Source organism: Podarcis filfolensis, assembly GCF_964270895.1.
Source record: "Podarcis filfolensis genome assembly, chromosome: 14".
NCBI lineage: Eukaryota > Metazoa > Chordata > Lepidosauria > Squamata > Lacertidae > Podarcis > Podarcis filfolensis.
In genome coordinates, this window is record NC_139616.1 from 33,495,934 (window position 1) to 33,516,957 (window position 21,024).

Here is a 21,024-nt window from a genome sequence, read left to right on the forward strand (position 1 = left end):
GGTTCACCAGATTACGAAGCTTTGATAAACTTCCAAGAAGAGTGGTCTCTTTACCATCAAGGAACTGCTTACAAAACCTCTTACCTGGTTCTTGTGCCCGCTAATCAGCCGGATACTGGTGTTGTCTGCCCAGCTGACGTACCACAACGTCCCTGCCGTCGTGCCAACAATGCCCATATCCATACAGTCGTCGAAGGCGGCACTTACAATGGTTCCATCCAGGGTCATTTCCTGTTCCAAAAGGACTGAGCTAGACCTACAGGGAGGGAAAAGCAGAACAATAGATCACACTCTGCCTGGGCTTCAGAGAAGGGGTGGGGAGCCTTCTTCAGTCTGAGGGCCACATTCCCTTCTAGGCATCCTCCCAAGGGCCGCATGCCAGTGGTGGGCAAAGCTAGAGGCATGATGTGAATTTTACCCTTGTACAGCAGGCTAGTTACTACACACATTCCAACTCTCCTCTATGTTCTCCCATCCATACATGGAAGAGGCATTCTCAGATTTCAAGGACACATTCCAGGCAGGTGCAAACACTCTGGGTAAAAAGACAGTGGCGGAGCATTCCAAGGGCCAGAAAGAGGGGCTGGGGCTTATGGGAATTGCATTCCAGAGCACCAGGTTAGGCAAGGCAACCCTAGATGCTCTGTTTACAATAAGGCCCATGTAAGAGCCATGTCTGTATTCAGTTCTTCAGTCCACACAACGTGACTGTTCACTAGAGCTTTATAATGCAAATTATTAACATGATCCCTAATATTCATTTGCAGACAAATCAGGAAAGAATCATTAAGCCACCTCAGTTAAGCAAAGAAATATTCTTTTGCTTGGGAGTAGTCATTTCAAACACAAAATATTCTTCTTTTGTCAAAGATAACCGCCTAGAAAAAGTGTGAAAGCACTTGCTGGTAAAAATATAAAGGAGCTGCTGCTCTCCAAAATCAATAAATGGCTCATTAATCAAGCTTATCTTTTCTTGATGCTGGCCTGTGATCAGGGAACTGTTGGCTCTCCAGTTGCTGATGAACTAAAAAAACCCATTAGCTCCAACAACCATGGTCAGTGGACAAGGATGATGGGAGTTGTAGTTCAGCAACACCTCAAGGCTGAAAGGCTCCCCACCTCCCTGTGATCATGGAACTGATTTTTAAAATATGGATTGTTGTTCTCCCCTCCACCCACCCACCCAGTACAGGTTCCTAAGTGGACATCTGAAATATCACCTCTCTCTAGGGCTAAGCAAACCTGAGTCAGATGATGCATTACCTGGCACTGGAACCTTTTACTCTCAGCTCCTGAACCGCTGCCACTGACCACAGCTGAATTCTTTTGGTGTTGCTGCCGCTGACTAGCCTGTCTCTGTGACACTGCAGCACCCCTAGACAAGTCAAGCGTTTATTCTGGTTAATGGCTGGGTTTCCTCCTCTGGTGATGTCAGCACCATAGAGACATCCCTTCCAGAGATCTTTGACTATCCAAAGCGGAGCATTGAGGGTACAAACCACAAGACTCTTTTCTTCCAGCCTTCGCTACTGCAGCTCCCACAGCCAATGACACAAACAACTTTGAGAAATCAGCAGCAGCTTGCCAGGGTGGCTGTGGGAGCTACAGCAGTGAGGGTTAAGGGGTGCTTTATGGAAAAAAATGACACAGACAACATAAAAAAACATCTTAAATCCAGCCACAATCAATTCTAGCATCTGAGAATCAAAACTGGGCTGGACCAAGGTGCTAAGACAAAGCCAGAACATTTCTCCAAGTAGCTTAGTACAGTCCACACTGACTGCCAGGGTTTCAGATAGGGCACATTCCCGCCTGTATCTGAAGATGCCAGGGATTGACCCAAGACCTTCTGCATGCGAAGGAGATGCTCTTCCACTGAGCCATGCCCCTCCCCTGCTTCTCCTGAAAGCTTGGTTGTGCGAAGACAGCTGCCCAAAGACTCACCAATCTCCCCCTCAACAGCTTCCCATGTCATGAAGCAACGATTCGTCTGCATGTCCCACGCACAGATCTGTCCCGTGCTGGTCCCAGTGTACAGAAGGCAGCCGGCACTGTAGCACAATGAGGTCAGCTCCACTGGACCAATTGCATCAGGGACAGGGACTCTGTGAACCTGAAGTCAGAAGAAAAGTAGTGCCTTGGGAGCTGTTTATGTCCCCCCGCTGTCAGCCTTAAGGCTGAACTCCTAACCTTTTGACTCTACTCCTTTTCTGGGTCTCAAAAACATGGGTAGGGCACCTGTTGCTGCCCAAGGGCCAGATTCTCTTATGGGTAAACAACTGGGGACCACATGTCATGAAGGGCCTGAGGCAAAAGTAGGTGGAGCAGCTATCCCAAACCTTGCAGTAGACTACTTTCTGCACACATTCACCCACCCACCCTTTCTATCCTCCATCTAGGTAAACAAGAGGCATTATCAGAGTTCAAGGATACATTCCAGCCAGTGAAGGATGTGGTCTTTGGAGGGTTTGTGTGGTCAGGGGAAGAGTCCTGAGGGCCAGATTAGGAAGGCCACATTTGGTGTCCTTGCCTGAGGTGCCCCACTGTCAGGATGCTGTCAGCGGCTCCCAGCTGGTTGCCCAGGAAAGTATAAAGACAAGGAAAAGTTTCTTACAGCTCTTTTTTATTGCAGTCTTTACAGAGACAGCCTATAGAGCCCAGCCTCTTGGATAATGGGGTTGTCCCAAGTGAATCTCCACCCCCTACCTCTCCCAACTTCCTCATTCGTCATCCTCTTTGAGCTCTTTGCTCTCCTACTTTTAAGGCTCGCTGGGTTCTGGGAGATGGAGGGTCTGGAATGCTTTCTAATGGCAACGTGTCAGCCAGGTTTTGCTCTGGTTCTCCCAGGATTTCCCAACTTCTCCCCTCATCTGCCTCTGAGCTGCGACCTTCCTCAAACTCCTGTTGTAAATCTATACTGTCTTCCTCTTCCTCCTCCCTGGAAGGGTCAGGATGGGGGGGGCAGTCACCACCATTCCTCCTCTGCCCAGTCCCTGACACCCACTCCTGCTGTGAAACACCAGAGTGTGACGCAGGTGAAGTACCTTGAGGCTAATGTCAGCTCCCTGTTGCTCCGTTAGCCAGAAGGTCACCGCTCCATTCCCCACGCAGGCAAGGTGTCCTGCAGAAAGCGGACTAAAAGCGATTTCGTGGACTGGCTCGGAGACGCGAGTGGATGACATCAGCTCGTAAGTGTGGACATTCCATAAGGCAATGACTCTGTCAATGTAGTCCCCTGTGAACCACCGAGTACACATTTCAGTGTGCAAAAACACATCAAAACGAACAAACCCTTGAACAATAAAAGCCAAGATGCTGTTCAAACCATCTCTCCCAGCCCCACCCTAGCCTGGAGAAGAGAAGATAGACAGGTGATATGATTGCCATCTTCCAATAACTTTAGGGCTGTCATGTGAAAGATGGGGCAAGCTTGCTTTCGGCTGCTCCAGGGGGTAGGACCTGAACCAATGGATTCAAATTACAAGGAAGAAGTTTCTAACTAAACATCAGGGATAACTTTCTGAGGGTAAGAGCTGCTGGACAGTGGAATGGGCTACCTCGGAAGTAGGTGGACACAACTTCATTGAGTTTTTTAAAGTGAGGCTGGATGGCCATCTGTCAGGGAGTCTTTAGCTGTGATTCCTGGGTTCCAGAGTTGGACTAGATGCCCCTTGGGATCCCTTCCAAACCTACAATTCTATACCTGCAGAGTCCAAGGATTGAACTCTAGGTCTTTCAACATGAAAAGCTCTGCCAATGCCCTGTGTGCTCTTCACTGCTTATGCCCACCTAGAGTAGCAAGGAGGCAGTCATCCCGAGAGTACGCCATGGCTTGGACTTGGGTCTCGTGATGGAACAGAACCTTTTGGCAGGATCCATCCTGGACATTCCAGATGCGAATTTGGCAGCGAGACTCTCCACGACCCTGACCAGAGGCAGAAGCAAGCGCCTGCAGGGATATTCATTCGTTCATTTTATTAGTTAGCATTTTTCTTATCCTGCCCTTCTACTGACCTGGAGTGCAATCTGGGCGGTCAACAATACAAATCACTCAAGCAGCAGCAGAGCCAAGCGGCAGCCCGCTTTGCGTCAGGGGCATGAACAAATACCCAAATGGCAGACCAAAAGCTAAACACAGCCTAAGGCTTAGCAAAATGCTTGGCAAGCACATTCTTCCTCCTCCCGTTAGTGATGAGAAAAGGGAGCAGAGCATTCATAGCCCACTGGCTGTTCAGAAGCGCTGTGCCTGTCACCAGAAGTACCCACTGCATTAGAAGGAAAGCAGGTGGTTTGTGCTAGCCAGACCACCCAGATGTTCTTCATGGAAACAGGAATGTTTGTACCTGAGCATCATGGCTAACAGCTAATGTTGAAATCTCTTCAGGGTGACCAAGCCAATGCTTCTGGAATCCAGAGTGCAGGTCTTCGACAATGAGCAGACAGCCACAGCTGTAGGCAAAGAAACCTAAGGAGAGAGAAGAGATTGGACTTCAGTGCTTGGAATTCTGCATGCAAAGGATGGGCAAAGCCACAAACCACCAAATGCAGTCAAGTTGGAAGTAGGAGCCTGTCTGGATCCACCATGTGAAAAAGCAAGCACCCTCTGAGTGTCCGCTGCCTGGCAGGCTTTTACCTTCCAATATCTCACTCAGCCAATTATTGCATCTCCCACATTTCCAGAGAGTAATAGAATTATAGAGTTGGAAGGGACCACGAGGGATGTCTAGTCTAACCTCCTGCGATGCAGGAATCTTTTGCCCAACATGAGGCTCAGACCCACGACCCTGAGATTAAGAGTCTCGTGCTCTACCAACTGAGCTAGAGGAGATAAGCCAAGGGAAGTAAAAGAAGGAAGATGTCTGCTGCTGAGAGACCTCTCCTTCTCTATCAACACTGACTTCAAGGCAAACCCCTTCCGCTCTCCTTGGAGGTCAAGAGACAGCTTTCACAAGAAGCGCCTTGCTAATGGGATGAGCAACTAGACTCTAAGACCAACTGATTTCAGAGGGCTTTGCACTCCACCCCTGAACATGCTACATAATTTCAGTAGAACTGATTTTCTTGTAATGAATTTCTGACAAAGATGCCAGCTGGTTTGGTCGTCCAGCTGAAGGTTTGGGTACAGAAGATTTACAGATTTTGGAATCTCAATTCGCAAACGCAGACTATACCTGTATCTGGATTCCAGACCATATTTCCCCGGCCATTCCCATTGTAGCCAATGACTGCTTTTAGTTTCAGGCCCTCGTTACTAGTTACAGCAGAGGAGAATACCTAGAAGAGAAACACACACAGCTTCAGCGTAACTTGAGAAGAGATTCCAGACATGTCTCTCACACTGCCTTGAGAAAACTTGACCATGTGCAAAAGGGGCTCTCAAAAGCACCGAGACTCTTATTTTGCTCAGAAACCATTTCATCAAGTCTTGAGACCAGACCAGTATCGCTCTGAACACCAGTTGCTGGGGTTTTCAAATGGGGGGAATCCTGTTGAACTGGGGTCTTGCTTGAAGACTTCCCATGGGCATACTGCTGACCACTATGAGAAGAGGATGCTGACCCCAGTTAGGCCTTTGGTATGATTCAACAGGATTTTTATGTTTACACCAGGCCATTTCTTACCTTCTGGGGTGCCGATGTTTTGAAACGAGGGGTAAAGTGCCTGTAGCAGTCTGGGCGGGTGTTGTTTTGGGGTTTGGATCCTTTGCTTTCCTTTCTACTTTCTAGCACGCAAGAGAAAACAATTGGAAAGTATCTTTTAGCACAGAGTTTATGACAGCATTATTTAAGAACCATTGTTATATAGAATTTTAGCATGTTTCCCAATACGAGCTGTGAAAATTGGTCTTAATACTTTGCAAATTTGGGAAACGTATGAAGCATACAATCAAACTGGATGTAGTAACATACATATGGATAAAAAGCAAGGATCTGCTATCTTGAGAAGAAGAAAAATTAGCAAAGCCACTGTACATGTTGACTTACCATTCCCTGCATGGCTATGGGGTCTTGGACAAGGCTGAATAACTTCAGGTTTCACAGCCAGAGAGTCTTCACTAGAGACAGTGCCCTTCAATGCAAGAACTAACCGGACTTTATCCTCCTTAACAGCCTCTCTGTGGCTGCCTTTCTGATATTCTTCCTTTTCTTCTTCAGATTCAGAAGTATCTGAAAGAGAGGAAACAGGGGAAAGTGACTGAAAGAAGAGCAACAGCCCCTTGTTGTACATAAGTTTCTGGAGCTCAAGTATAGCGATGGAACACTTTAGCTTCAGTTCTTTCATTTAGGTACTCCAAAATACAAAGCCCCCTGAGAACCATGCCTGGAAGAGAGACCAGGCCAGTTCTGCAGGGCAAGTCCCATGAATTTTAACTTACACCAAGTGTGCTACGGATGAAAGTGCCAGGAAGAAAGGGCTACTTCCAGCCTTCTGCCTGAACAGAGAAGGAATCAGATTGATGTTTTTTCATCCAGTTTGGTTACAGTGCTGTTCACAGCAAGCGGTAAGGGGGAGGGTCATATCTCAGTGGTCAAGAATCTGCTTTGAACACAGAAGGTCACAGGTTCAATTCCCAGCACCTCTAGGTAGGGCTGGAAATGCCCCCTGCCCTGAGACCTTGGAGAATCGCTGTCAGTCAGTGCCTACAATATGGAACTAGATGGTCTGATTCAGCGTAAGGCAGTGTCCTGTATTTGGATAACTTTTCAGTGTTTGTTTTATGGGATGCAATTGATAATCCTTACCCCAAACAAATGGAATGTTCACCTAGGTCTACTCGGAGTAGACCACTTGAAATTAATGACATTACTCACTTTGATTTATTAATAATAGTAAAGGTTAGCTGGATACAACCCACTTTGATTAAGCATGGAAGGGAATGAAAATAGTAAGTGGCAGACAACAATGGTTCAGGGCGCCTGAAGGATTTTAAGGGGCTGACAAGGATTTGCTTCATTTGGAGTGCTCTCTGCTCACCGCAATGCCCCATTGGATGGATGGAGCTGAGCTCCAGACAAGGCGGGGACACAATGGTTGGCCGAGGAACCACCTGGCGGGGGATATCATTAGCCCTGGGCGTCAAATCATGTGACCTTTCCAGATTGGCTTCTGTGAATAAAGAAGAGAAAAGGGGGGTGAGAGGCAGGGTGGTTTAATGGTTAAAGTGCTCAACTGGCACCAGGGAGATCAAGGTAAAACATTCCACAGTCATGAAGTTTACTGCGTGACCTTGGACCAGTCATTCTCTTGTCAGCCTAGCCTACTTCCCAGGGTTGAGAGGATATAAAGGAGTGGGGGAAGACAAAACCTTGAACTGACCTGAGAAAGGATAAGATACAATTATAATGAACAGAAGCAACACCTTTGTCACCTCTTTTGATGGTTGTAGTTGTCAACAGCTCTAATGTCTGTTAGGGTTAATCTGAAAATGGTTATGTCCCCATTTTTAATTTTTTAACCCCCCCCCCAGTCAAAACAGGAAACTTCCTGAATTTAAAAGGTCATAGTTATTAGCCCAAACCATTTTTACTGGTCCCTCTGCCCCATATATCAGGCATTTGGTCCATAAAAGGAAATAGCCTTAACCATCCGTCCCTGCTCTGCTCCCCTGGAAAATCTCTCTACTTGCCAAAGACAACCAGGAAAATGTCTGTCTACAAATCTGTGTCAAAGACATACACAGACAGTAATAGATGCAATGGCAGAGCTCTTTAGAGACTACTGTACTGATGAACACCCAGTCCAAACCCCCTGATGATCTCTCCCAGCGGCTGCATGTAGATGTTGAAAAGCATGGGGGAGAGGACAGAACCCTGAGGCACCCCACAAGTGAGGGCCCAGGGGTCTGAACACTCATCCCCCACCACCACTTTCTGGACACGGCCCAGGAGGAAGGAGCGGAACCACTGTATGACAGTGCCCCCAGCTCCCAGCCCCTCTAGACAGTCCAGAAGGATGGCATGGTCAATGGTATCAAAAGCCGCTGAGAGATCCAGCAGAACTAGGAAACAGCTCTCACCTTTGTCCCTAGCCCGCTGGAGATCATCGACCAGTGCGACCAAGGCAGTTTCAGTCCCATGATGAGGCCTGAATCCCAGACTGGAAGGGATCCAAATGGTCGCTTCTTCCAGGTGTGCCTGGAGTTGTTCAGCAACCACTCGCTCAATCACCCAGCGAAGTAATGATAGCTATTTCATTGTAAGACAGCTGTGGGATTTTGCAAGTAGCATAACTCAGCAACAAATGCAGACTTACCAACTCTGTTAGAATCTGAGGACTCGGAGGAATCGATTCTGGAACGGTAACAAGTCCAAAGTGTAAAAGACGGGAAAATGAAAATGCAGATGTAAATATGCAGGCACCTACAGACTATCGTATTTCCAAAGACAATTGCTTTATTGAGGAAACATTGGGCTCTTACTCATCCTTGAAGGACTCCTCTGCAAACACACCTAGGAAATCCCAGAGGAAGATGGCATCTCCAACACTGATGACTTGCCTTTGGTCAGGGGTGAACCTCACCTGCTGTATTGGCTCAGAATGGCCAATAAACACCTGGAGAAAGAAAAGCAAAAGCAGAATGTCCTTTGTCAGCCACGGCCTCTTGGAACTGCATTGCAGAGCATGTAAAGACAGGGAGACCCAAATTATTATAGCTATACCATGCAGACTAGTGGTTAGAGTGTTGGACTAGGATCAGGGGAGAGCAGAGTTGAAATCTCCAGTCAAACATGAAACTCCTCTGCGCTACTTAGGATTTCAATATTTCATTTTCAGGGGTGTTTACAATGGAAGCTTCAGTAAATATATTATTGCATATATTTTTGGCAGATCTATCCTTTTGTTGTTGTCAGCAATCTTGATTAGATGTAGGTAATTATTTCCAAACAATACGTGAAATGAATAAATGAAAACTTACATGCTGAGGGCTCAAATCCTAAGCATGCATACTAGATAATATGTCACACTGAACATGGTGGGACTTACTCCTAAGTAAACATGCATGTGACTGTGCTACAGAGCGACGGCACTGCAAGCCACTAAAAAGATAGACGCAAATTTTAATCATCACAGAAGACAAGCCAACTAATTTTTCTATCCAAATCACACCTGGTATGTTCTTTAATTAAATTTGCACCCCATCTCAGATCATTCCAAATCACTTCAACTGATTTACACTACGTTTTTCAACAGTCTGCTCCAAATCAATTCAACTCCCCTCCAATTTCCCCCACTAATTTACTCCCGAAATCATCTCTAGAGAAAGTCGTCCTATCTTAATTTATTCCCTCAAATTAATTTCTTATTCAGTAATCAATGTATCCACTGTATTCAGAAACATAACATGCAGAATGAAGTGGGGGTTTTTTCTCAACAACTGACCATTGCAATATATTTACATCTTTATAGGTTTGCTTCTATTCAGCATTCCAGTCAACCATTCTATTCTCTCCTCACAGTTTCTCTTTTTTTTTCCTTTTCCAAGTGAGATTCAACATTCAATGTCTGCTGAACATTTTCACCTCTCCTTAATCAGTTTCAGGGAGTTCTGCACCTCTTGGGTGTTGTTGTTGTTCGCCGAAAGATATTCCCCCGAGCACAACGATACTTCTCTCCCCTGTTTGTTTCTCTGTGGCCCTGTTCTGGCTCCATTTCATCACTTGAATGTTCTACTATGCTGTTCACTGTACAATCTAGCCTGAACACTGACAACTGGAGGGGAAAAGACTGCCCTGCTGTTGAGTGTAGTACCTGAGAGTTGACATCAAATCTCATGCCATAATCCCACACCTTGAGGACCCTATCGCCAGCTGTCAAAAGAAACCGGGCATCGGAGCTGAAGGCCAACGAAGAACAAGACTGCTTGTGCACTTGCGGGACCTGCAATCAAGACAAACCACCCCCAATATTAAACCTACCTGTTTCCACCAAAAAGACAAATACACTGAGAACAGACACAAAGAAAAGAATGTTTGTTAAAGAGATAGGAAGTAATCAAATAAGCGGAGTTAGCAACCCTGCGAAGAGATTTATATAAAGGTGAACCGTATCTAGTGTCAATATTTCAATGCTTTAATCTCCTAGCTACTGCCTCCACTATTACGGTCCCCATGGAAAACTGGGTGGGGTCCCGGGTAGCATTGGCAATGGAAGCTACCATTTCAGAAATCGTGTGTGTGTGTGTTTTTGGACAGAGTCATTATGTGGTTGCTCTACCAAGCCATCCAACCAAACCTAGCAGAGAAGGCTGCCCTAAGGAAGAGTGAACACAGGCTCCTGAGTAGGGTTCAGGTCAAAGTCTGAGCAGTGCTCTGACACATCTTTGAGAAGCGCATCTCCACCAGTCTGCTACAAAGGCATCCACTGCTGGGACTTTAAGGTCCTCTATGGCTTGCTGATCAAAAGAATAAAATCTTTGTGCAAAGCCATTAGATCATTTGGCTATGTCTAGCCCATTCTGACTTTGAAAGATAAAAGGGAGAGGAACTGCACACTGAGAAGATTTTGGTTCATGAAACACGGAGGGTCTTTCAAGAGGCTGCAGTAGACAGATCCTTTGAGACCAGTTGGAGACCCAAGGATAAGATTACTTTGAAGAGGAATGGTAAGAAATCAGCATCATTAGAGTCTGGTATTGGAATCACCATCTATGTGGCCTCATTCCATTTCTCAAGATCTGAGAAGAAGAGTCCTGCTCTGGAGCATGGGGCCTGTGGGGGTGGCCTATTTGTGGGCTACATTAAGCTGCTGGGAACCAAATGAGGACAAAGAGATTCATTTCCCTCTTCTTCAGAGGAGTGCTGTCTGATCAGGATGATTAAGCCGAATGGCCTTTGCTCATTCCTTTGCCATCACTATGTCTACAGCATGTTTCATTTTTGGGTACCAGCTCCTTAGAAACGTCAACCAGGAGAGTATCTTTTGTTTCTTTGAATAAAGAATGTCTCCATAATACATTAAGGGAATAGGGAGCACTAGCTTGATCAACTGAGAAACTTCAAGAGATACAAATAAATTGGCATCTGGCAATAATTTAGTAATTTCAGAATGACACAATCCCTAGGATTTTCACTGCAGAGGCAAATGCACATGGAAGAAACACCCTGGAAACTGTGTGCGAGCCCAACCTCAGAACACAAAGAAGTGACCACGGGAGTCCCTTACCACTCTGATCAAGCGTCCAGACTTGGCATCAATCACCAGAACCTTTTGTGAGCATGTCGCCACCAACAAGTGGTCCAGAGGGAAAGGGGCAAAGCAGAGTCTCTCAGCCATGTCCAGAACAGTGCTGTCCAAATCCAAAATGCTCATATCTACTCTCAGCAGCTGCCAGGCAGAATAATAATAATAATAATAATAATAATAATAATAATGATGTCCCATTTCTTGAAGCAAAATATTTCTGCACTAAAACAGAAGACGAGGAATATTTAGAAAGAGAACACTCAGGCCTGGTCTATACATACAGCACAATTAAGTGAAGTGGACTGTACAACATCATAAGGCATGAGATGCACTATTTATCAATAAAGGAGCAGAGGCCGACCTTAGTAATACAACCCTCATGCCACCTTCCCGAAGTCAAGTAAATGGGCTTTTGGGGAGGAGGCGCGAGAGCTCTCTGGCAGGGTCTTAGAGCCTTCCTGTCTCCTTCCCAAAGCTGGGCAAGCATTAACTGGGCTTTGAAAAGGAGCAAGGGGGACTCTAGGACCCTGTCATAGCCATTACACCTCCTTCCTGAAGCAAGTGCTTACTAGGCTTTGGGAGAGATGGGAAGGCGCTCCCTTGGCCCCTTCGACCTGTGTGGGGAAACCAGTCATGCTGTCCTCAATCCACCTCTGCAAGAAGGGATCCTGGCCAATCAGGATCAAACAAATGTTTGTCAGGAGAGAACGGCAGCACTATGTAGTGACAACGGTGGACAGGAATAGCCCCCATGTTTATAAAACAAACCGAAGGGGATGTGCATATCACCCTGCTATTACTGCAGCCCAGCAGATGTAGCTAAGGGCCACCCTGACTCAGAACAGGCCAGCATTTCAGGTGCTCCCTGGGTTTAGACAAAAAAACCCTGCCAACTTTTCCACTCTGTAACTGTGAGGGTTACGTGTTTCTGGAAGCTTCTTTCCTGAGGAACAGCGAGTTGTGGGCAGGTGTCAAGTTACCTCATCTAAGGAATAAGCATCCATGAGAGTCACAATGTATTTGGAAGGTCCCACAAAGGCCAAGAGACGTCCATCGCCGCTGACAGAGAGAGCATCAGGACCGAGGTCAGCATCTTGTGAGGTGACATTTGCTGAATAAAAGGTAGATATTTAGTATGAGAGGTTATTTGTTTTATTAAATCGGTGCATTTCTACCCCACCTTTCCCTGCAAGGAGCTCAGGATGGCTCATTTTATTCCCACAACAACCCTGTTAGGGTGGGACTCAGTGATGGGCCCAAAGTTACCCAGTGACTCATGGCAGAGGGGTATATGAACCCTGGTCTCCTGGGTCCTGGTTGGGCACTCTAACCACCACACCAAGGAAGCAGAAGGAAAGAGCCCCTAGACCATCAAGTCACACCAAAATCATAATGCAGCACGAGTTCACAAACCATTAGGGCCGGAGCGAGGACCCCTTTTCCTGTCAATGGCCACATTCCCTTGGGGGTAATTTGTTGGCTTCAGCACACCAGTGGTGGCAGAACCAGACCCCAAAATGGGTGGGGGGCACCCCTTTTCATGGAAGCCGTTCCCAAATGAGAAAATAAAAATGGAAAATGAACTTTGGCAAAAGAAACGCAAGCAAAGGCTCTTGCTGCTGGTGGAGCACCACTTAGTTAATAGCCGTTGCGGGGATAGGAATGCAAGAGAAAGGAAGCAAAGAGCAGGGTGCTTTAATGGGCACTAGTACAACTAATTGGGCTTAAGAACAACTACTTAAGAATTGTTACCTGAGTTTGCTTGCTTCCTCTTCCCTCCCTATTCCCTTTTCCTTTTGTGCCAAGTTGAAAGAGTGCAGACAGGAGCTGTCCTGTTTTAACTGATGGTATACAAGCTGCTCTGGGACCTATTGAAGCTGAAGGGCAGTGTACAAATGTTCTAAGTAAATATATTAACAAACAAAAACCTTACCTAGTGCTCTGATAACGTGGCTTTTCTGGATGGCAGAGTTATAAAGAGCCAGGGTCCCATGGCTGCAGGAACTGTACATGAAATTGCCATCTGGGGAGAAGGTCAGACCTGTGATTGACCCACGGTGCTGCCTGCAAAGTGCCAAAAAGAACAAAAGAAAGCAGAACGGGGAACCGGGAATTAAGATGGCAATCAAACTAGTTCATGCATCGATCCTTTATGAGGCAGCACACATGTCAGAGCCATAACACTTCAGATAGCAGCAATGAGCTCACATGATGGAGTTAAAGAAACATATGGAGGGCAAGGCTATCAGTCGCTATCAGCCACAGTGGCTAGGTTCTACCTGCATTGATGGCAGCAGTATGCCATTTGCTTGGAATCTCAAGTGGGAAGAGCACTGTTGAACTACAGGCATTTAGTTGGCCATTGTGAGAAAACAGTGCTGCACTTGATAAACCATTTGTCTGATTCAGAAGGACTCTTCTTATGGAATGTTCCTCCATTAAAAACCAAAACCTTTCACATAGAAAACAAGAAGGATTCTAGCCTAGCCTTCTCTCCAACAGGCAGGTTTTCTATATGGAGGGATACATATTTTTTTATAATGGAGGTGTTGTGTCCCACCATTTGATTTCTCCCCCCCCTTACACTCTAAGTGGTACAGCCCATACAGAGCTTTTACCATTTCACTGGTCAGAACCAGGTCCATGTCAACAGAGAAGCCTGCCTGCTCTCCTAGACCTCACCCTCACCCTGCACCTTTAGCCTCTTTTCCAGCTTCTCACAACATCAGAACTGGAACAGAGAACTCCAAAGTCTGCAAGAAGCTAATATCTACACAAGATAATGTTGATCTCCCACATTTCTGTTCCTGTTGAAAGAACATCCAACTGAGTTGTATCCAATGCTACTCAGAGTAATCCCACTGAAATGGATGGAGATTAGTAACAGGTTTGTTAATTTCAATGGCTATTCTTTGAGTAGATACAACCCATTGCCCTCAACTTTCATCATTTTGAATTGACACATGGAAGAACGCTCTGGATGCAACTTTGAAAGTATATATTGAAAACATACTTGTGTTCCTCAAGGAGTTTTGAGGCAGCCAGACTGATGGTCCTCACGACACCAGTATCAAAACCGCAAGCAAAGATAAATTGTGAGGGATGGAAAGAGACGGCACACGGTGTTTCATCAGAGGCAGTGAATTCATAGAGCTATAGGGGACAGAGGATCATGCTGATCAGACACAAGACGGGCTGGCAATAACAAGCTGCCAAAGTCATAGGCCTCATTCTCACTACACATTTAAAGCACTATGATACCACTTTAAACAGCCACGGCTTCCCCTAAAGAATCCTGGGAAGTGTAGTTTGCAAAGGGTGTTGTGAGTTGTTAGGAGACCCCCTACTCTCCTCCCAGAGCCACAATAACCAGAGTGGTATATTAACCAATCCGTCTATCCAGGGAAACCTGAGAGCTGTAGCTCTGTGATAGGAACAGGGGTCTCCTAACAACTCAGAGGAGCCTTAACAAAACTACAGCTCCCAGGATTCTTTGAGTGAAGCCATGACTGTAATACTTTCTTGTTTCAATAGGCTTCTGGGAATTTACTATTTTTTTAGGAAGGAGCTGTTGCTGTGCTGTTTTTATTGTAAGGATTTGAATGTGATCTTCTATATGTATATATTTGAATTCTACCATTTTTTTAGCTGTTTCAATTTTAGTTGTAAGTAGCCTTGAGTCCTATCAGGGAAAAAGCCAGGATATCAATAATAATAATGTGGTATCACAGTGCCTTACATTTATAGTGCAGATGTTGCCTTAACCTCAAATCTCAGCTCCATGTCACTGGAGCAGATAGGCTTGAACCCAACAAAACAACCAACAGGAGATAACTCATCAATTCAATCCAATAGAAGTATCAGCTATTAAGGAAGGACTAAACTATGGTGGAAGGAGGACTGACATTAGTGCTGTCAACTAGACCTAAGATAGTCACGTCCATTGATTTCAACAAGCTGACTCCAAATAGAATTAACGTTCGATATGATCCTCTGAGTCCCCGGTAGACTTTACGAAAAAGGCATTCATGACATTACCTGCTGCATAGACTCAAGGTTCCAGACACGAATGGTGTTATCCTGAGAGACAGTCACCAGCTGCTTCTGGGATCTCTCCACAGAGAATGCCAAAACAGAATCCAGATGGGAGCGCATAACGGTGCAATAGTCCTTAGACTGGATGTCCAGGCAACCCACATTCCCAGAGGCAGTTGTGCACAAAACCTTCAGGTTATCTGGGCTGATGCGGACCGAGCTCACCGGGCTGTGATGCTCTGCAGGAAGACAAGCTGCCCAATGAAGCGTCTGCAGGTGACATGCTTGCAACTCATTTATGCAAAAACTTATTTATGCAAAAACTTATTTCTCACTTCCAGGCATGAGTGTTTGTGCTTGTGAAACCAAAGCGACACCAGCCACAGGTTTGGCAGAATGCATTTTTTAAAACAACAACAACAACAATACCCGGAGGCTCAGAGGCAGCATGCCTCTAAATACCTGTCACTGTGAAACAATAGCAGGAGATGGCTATGGACTATCCTGCTTGCGGGCTACCCAGAGGCCATCTGGTTGGCCACTATGGAAAACAGGATGTTGGACTAAACAGGCTTCTAGGTAGGCCATGAGAACTCTTCATATGATTAGGGAAGCAAATGGGCACAGATCTTACACAGTTTTTCTAAATTTACATGTAGCCTGTTAATGAGACAATGAAAGATGTCCATGGTGAATAGGTTACTGGAGCCATGCCTGCAGGGTGAACATGCCACAGGGATTGGTAGTGGAATTGCCACAGAGCTCTGTTTTTTTAAAACAGGGGACCATTTATCAGTCCGAGGGCCACATTTCCTTCTGGACAACCTCCCAGAGGCTACATATCACTGGTGGGCAGGGCCAGAGACAAAAGAGGACAGAACAAAGGATGTGAATTTTACCTCTGCACAGTAAGGCAGTTTCTGCACATGTTCTGCTATCTCCTCCATCCAGGCTAGCAATAGGCATCATCAGAGTTCTAGGACATATTCCAGCCAGGCAAAAACTCAAAGAGGCTGCAAGGATTGGCCAATGAGGGGTGTGGCTTGGGAAGAGCTCCTGGGGCCCGACGGGAGAGGCTGAGAGGACCACGTGGGCCTGAGGATCCTGATCCTTAGTTTACTACACAGATCTCGTCTTGAGATGTCTCAATTATACACCTACGCAGAGCTTTAACAGCATGATCCCGAAGCTCTACGCACCTGCCTCCAAGAAGACTTCAGAGAAGTCCAGTGGCCACAGGCGCAGGTAGCCATCTTCAGAGGCTGTGGCACAGAAAGTTGATGAGAGACATATGCTGTTCAGTGCTATCCCAGGACCTGAAAGAACAAAGATCCAGTACACTCTGAAGCACAAGAGGTGGGAGTGAAGGCCTCACACTGTATAGAGTCAGCTGTAATCTGAGCAAGATTTGGAGCTGGCCCAGATACCCATGTAAGCCATTGTGGGATAATTCTGAAACCCTTTCCGTGCTAGAAGCCTTTACTGCAACCTTCCACAGCTAGCCAGAAGTAGCTTGTGTAGAGGAACCTGATGAGATCTATCCCTCAATCAGCCATTCATTTCTATAGAGCTGGGCAGGAGAATATTGCATGGGTCAGAGCCATATCCCACCATGACACTCTTAAAGGCATCAGAGCCTAGCTGATTTCTGCCGCCAACATGTTGCTATTTGAGCGCTAGGAAAATTAAGCAACACCGAAACAGAAATTATTCCTTGAAAGAAGACTGCTCGCTCCTGCACAACACCTGTGTTACAAACGGATTGTCTCCAGGCTGTTTTGAACTACAAATCCCATCACCCTTGACCATTTGGCTATGCTGACTGGGACTGATGGGACTTTTATTCCAAAACATCTGGAGGGGACCAGGTTGGGAAAGGCCAGTTTGGCAAGTTCCCAAGAGGAAAGTTCTGTAGGCAGCCATGGAGAAACCTATGCAGCCCACCTGAGTTAAAAGTTTGCTTCTCCCGCCGATGAGAGTGCTGCCCTTCCGATGGCAAGAGGCGCCGGGCATTTCTGACAGCGACATTCTTATAGTTGATTTCCAAAACGTGTCCACTCCGGCTGCAAACAAACCTGAGAGGAAAGCAGCAAGGTCACCCAGCAGCAACATCATTATAGGACCAAAAGCAATTATAAGACTTTTAGGGGTGCCAGCTTTAAATCAGTAGGTCAAGCAACAAAAGTTGTAGCTGATTAAATCTACGGCTGGCAATTTAATTAAACAGGAAGAGAGTTAAGGGAGCTCCTGCTCATTTCATGTATACTGTATTTCTCAGAGAGTTATGCAGTTATCAGCTTTTTTCAAAAGCATTCATCAAGGAGCAATAAAGTGGAGCAGCTTCTTACAGTGTCCGGTCTTGTGGCTCTCGCTGGGTGGAATGGCCTGCTTCAAAGTCCAAGTCCGTGAACTCCATGGAACGGTACTCGCCCAAATTTACTGGGCAGGAGCGCAGTACTCCACTCCGGACCCGCCACAGCCTCACGTTGTCTCGGCCACACGACACCATTCTGTTATGAGAAATGCTGGGGGTATGAAACTAGACAGGACTTTGTTTTTAAGGTACAAGTCTTGCATTGTGCATTGTCACAGTTCAGGTTCCCACAAGCAAAGGGGTGCCTCTTTCTCTCCTCCTGCGTGATGCTGCCTTTGCTTTTTCAGCCTCTGCTTGCTGCCCTGGGCTCCTTTGGGAGGAAGGGCAGGATACACATACAATAAAACAGCAACAACAAGCTCCACTCTTTACCTGGTGTCATCAAAAAAGGCAATCTTTAAGGCCTGGATGTCCACATCTGTGTGCGCTTTGGCAAGCATCACCACCTCTCCCCCATGGTTCACCTGAACAGTATTCCACACCACCACCATCTGCAAAGGGAGGAGAGAGAGAGGCAGCTGGGTGGGACACAGGAGAGCCAGGCTCAGATCCCTCCTCTTCCCTAAAAGCTCACCAAGTGGATCTAGTCAAAGTCAGCACAAACCAAACAAACACATTGCCAGGAGCTTCTGCACAGACCCCAAAGGCAACTTCTCCAGCAAGCGTTAGACTAGGGCCCTGCGGGACTTGACATCTTTCCACAGGGCCTGTAAGACAGAGCTGTTCCACCTGGCCTTTGGTTTGGACTCAGTCTGACCCTTATGTTTCCCTCCCCTTATGGTTTTGATTTATGGGCTACTATTAAAATAAGGCTGCATTTTAAATTGTTTTTCAACCCGTATTTTAATAAACTGGGTTTTTGCTTTTTTGTTTTTGTTTTTTGTCCCCTCCCATTATGTTTTATTGTAATTTTATTGGTGTTAGCCGCCCTGAGCCCGGCTCTGGCCGGGGAGGGCGGGGTATAAATAAAAAATTATTTTTATTTTTATTATTAGACATTCAGTGGCATTAAAAACACAGCAGCTCAAGGAGCAGACCACTAGCCAAAATCTTGGAAGGCCTGTGGCATGAGCCTGACCCTGAAACAACTCCAGCAACTATCTCAAAAAACAGGTCAAAGACATAGCCCTTGCAGAAGGGGCACGTATCAGTAGTGTAAAGGTAAGGTAAAGGACCCCTGGATGGTTAAGTCCAGTCAAAGGCGACTATGGGGTTGCGGCATTCATCTCACTTCAGGCCGAGGGAGCCGGCATTTGTCCACAGAAAGCTTTCCGGGTCATGTGGCCAGCATGACTAAACTGATTCTGGCACAATGGAACACCGTGACAGAAGCCAGAGCGCAACTCAGCCTGACATCCACCTGCAACTCACCCTAAAGCAGCACTTCCTTGTCATATAATCAATGCAACACTCTTCTAAGGTACTGAGATTTTTTTTTTTTAAGCAATAGCAGCTCTAGTAAAGTTTCATTTGGATCTCAGTACATTAACAACCAGGTGAATAACTGATCAGGAAAACCTTGCACCCCCTTCTTGCCACATGCTATGACAGAACTCACTCAAGAATGTTAGACAGCAGAGACCAGAGATGGGCAACCTCAGGAGAGGGCATGGGGAGTGGAATGCAGCACCGCAGGTGTTTCTAGCCAGCCCTTTGGACGCTCCGCCCACACCACACCCACTGCAAAGAAAGAAATGCTGATTCACTCACTGTTTTCCCATGTCGGTCCTTCCCAGTGCCACACAGGATACCCCCACTGTAGGAGAAGCTGCAAAAGAACGAGGGGCCAGAGCTCAGCAGCACGCAGAACAACCCGGGTTCAATCTCCAGTTAAAAGCATCAGGTAATAGCAAGTGATGTGGAAAACCTCTGCCTGAACCCCTTGGCAACCTTATGCCCATCAGAGTAGACAGCACTAGCATAAGTGGAGAAGCAGTCTGAGTACTTACTCTAAGCCAGATTCCGCTGTTCACTAAAAACCCAGTTTTGACAGCATCAAAACTGGGAGTCTTTCATTTTCTACCTTGCTGCCATGAGTCCTGTGAAGGGGTCATGAACAGGGTGTGTGTGAGAGAGAGAAAGAGAGACCTTAAGGAGGAGTTTGGGCATAGCAGATTTTGATCAAGAGACATCTGTTGAGATCTGCCCTCCAAAGGAGGCTCAGGAAAACTCTCAGAGGTGCCTTCTGTTATCTTTGTTCCAGACACACACTCCTCAGCTTTACCAGCCGAGATGTCTCCAGTGCCTTCCCGTTACACAGCAGCCTTCCCAGGAAACAGAGGGGAATACATTTGATGCCAAGCTGGCAACTAGGGCATGGAGATGCCAGTGTGCACAAACCTCACCTAGCCAACCCACTACAGAAGGAGTGCCCTTTTGCCTGCCTAGCCTCAGGGCTCTGGCTGCTTGGCTTGCTAAATGCTGTGCCCTCCTGTCCCTCAAATGGAAGCTGCAAGAGGCTTGTCACTTGTCGGTTCAATATTTTAGAGCATGCCCAACCATGCCTTTGACCTCCCATGTAACCGCTGGTTCTTGCAACCTGTGACTTGCCTTACGTACCATACTAATCTTAAAATTAAAGCCTATGGGAGTCAAGAGTTCCAGCTCCTCCTTGCGCCCCAGCCTACCCTGCTCCTTCCTGCACTTACCTGAGGCAAGAGATTGATTGCATCCCCGTTTTAAACATGCAGAGGCACCTCCCCGATGGAAAATCCCAAAGACGTATCACACTCAGTTGTCCTATCTGTGCAGAGGCCAGCAAAGTGCTGTTGCCGTTGAACGCCAATGCCGCCACCTGCAGAAAATTGAGACATTGTGGGAAAGGGTACCCTGTGGCATTAAGCAGAATTGGATTCCTTTCAGGAGAATCATGTGCCTTTTACATAGGAAGGAACTGCCTGTCACTGCTCTGCTTTCAAACCACACCAATTTGCCCAACATACAGGAGCTGATCAAAGAGCTGAAAGGTAATCAAATCCTTCTTATGGGGTTTTTATTAAACTGGTAACAAAAGCATGAAGGTCTCCAGAGAATGGCTGTTGCTGCTGTAACCTCGGCCACCACCTGCTACTTAGCATTCACATAGAACTGGAAGAGCTTCACCTTCACTCCCATCACCCCTAGCCAGCTAAGCCAACTGCTGGGAGTTGTACCTCAATCTGGATGACCACAGGTTCCGCAACCCCACTTTCACAACAGCTGGGTGAAGATACCGAAATACTGCTTCTAATTCTACCCAAGTCTCAAAATGCATTCATCTGACGTTATGAATGCTCCTGGTGCATACCAGGCTTCTTCAACCTGGTGCCCATTCCTGGCCACTGGCCATACTTGCTGGGGCTGAGCAGAGTTGCAGTACATAACATCTGGAGATCCCCAGGGTGAGAAGGGCTGGTGTATTTTTAAGTCTCTCCTGTATTTTTATTGACATG

General features: G+C 46.5%; 1 protein-coding gene across 1 annotated transcript in view; it reads right to left on the reverse strand.

Annotated features, from left to right (window-relative positions):
• Positions 1-21,024, reverse strand: part of WDR90 (WD repeat domain 90) — a 40,719-nt gene that overhangs the window by 8,149 nt on the left and 11,546 nt on the right. Inside the window, exons 13-36 of the mRNA XM_083585465.1 lie at positions 20,242-20,387; positions 19,304-19,361; positions 17,966-18,084; positions 17,568-17,729; positions 17,164-17,294; positions 16,419-16,535; positions 15,223-15,458; positions 14,198-14,337; positions 13,118-13,248; positions 12,165-12,295; positions 11,164-11,325; positions 9,751-9,879; positions 8,420-8,553; positions 8,254-8,291; positions 6,976-7,107; positions 5,985-6,167; positions 5,622-5,722; positions 5,172-5,274; positions 4,344-4,465; positions 3,790-3,949; positions 3,045-3,235; positions 1,945-2,113; positions 1,264-1,375; positions 85-256 (exon numbers count right to left, since the gene is read on the reverse strand). Coding sequence (XP_083441591.1) covers positions 85-256; positions 1,264-1,375; positions 1,945-2,113; positions 3,045-3,235; positions 3,790-3,949; positions 4,344-4,465; positions 5,172-5,274; positions 5,622-5,722; positions 5,985-6,167; positions 6,976-7,107; positions 8,254-8,291; positions 8,420-8,553; positions 9,751-9,879; positions 11,164-11,325; positions 12,165-12,295; positions 13,118-13,248; positions 14,198-14,337; positions 15,223-15,458; positions 16,419-16,535; positions 17,164-17,294; positions 17,568-17,729; positions 17,966-18,084; positions 19,304-19,361; positions 20,242-20,387 — 3,279 coding nt within the window. The remainder of the gene's footprint in view (positions 1-84; positions 257-1,263; positions 1,376-1,944; positions 2,114-3,044; positions 3,236-3,789; positions 3,950-4,343; positions 4,466-5,171; positions 5,275-5,621; positions 5,723-5,984; positions 6,168-6,975; positions 7,108-8,253; positions 8,292-8,419; positions 8,554-9,750; positions 9,880-11,163; positions 11,326-12,164; positions 12,296-13,117; positions 13,249-14,197; positions 14,338-15,222; positions 15,459-16,418; positions 16,536-17,163; positions 17,295-17,567; positions 17,730-17,965; positions 18,085-19,303; positions 19,362-20,241; positions 20,388-21,024) is intronic.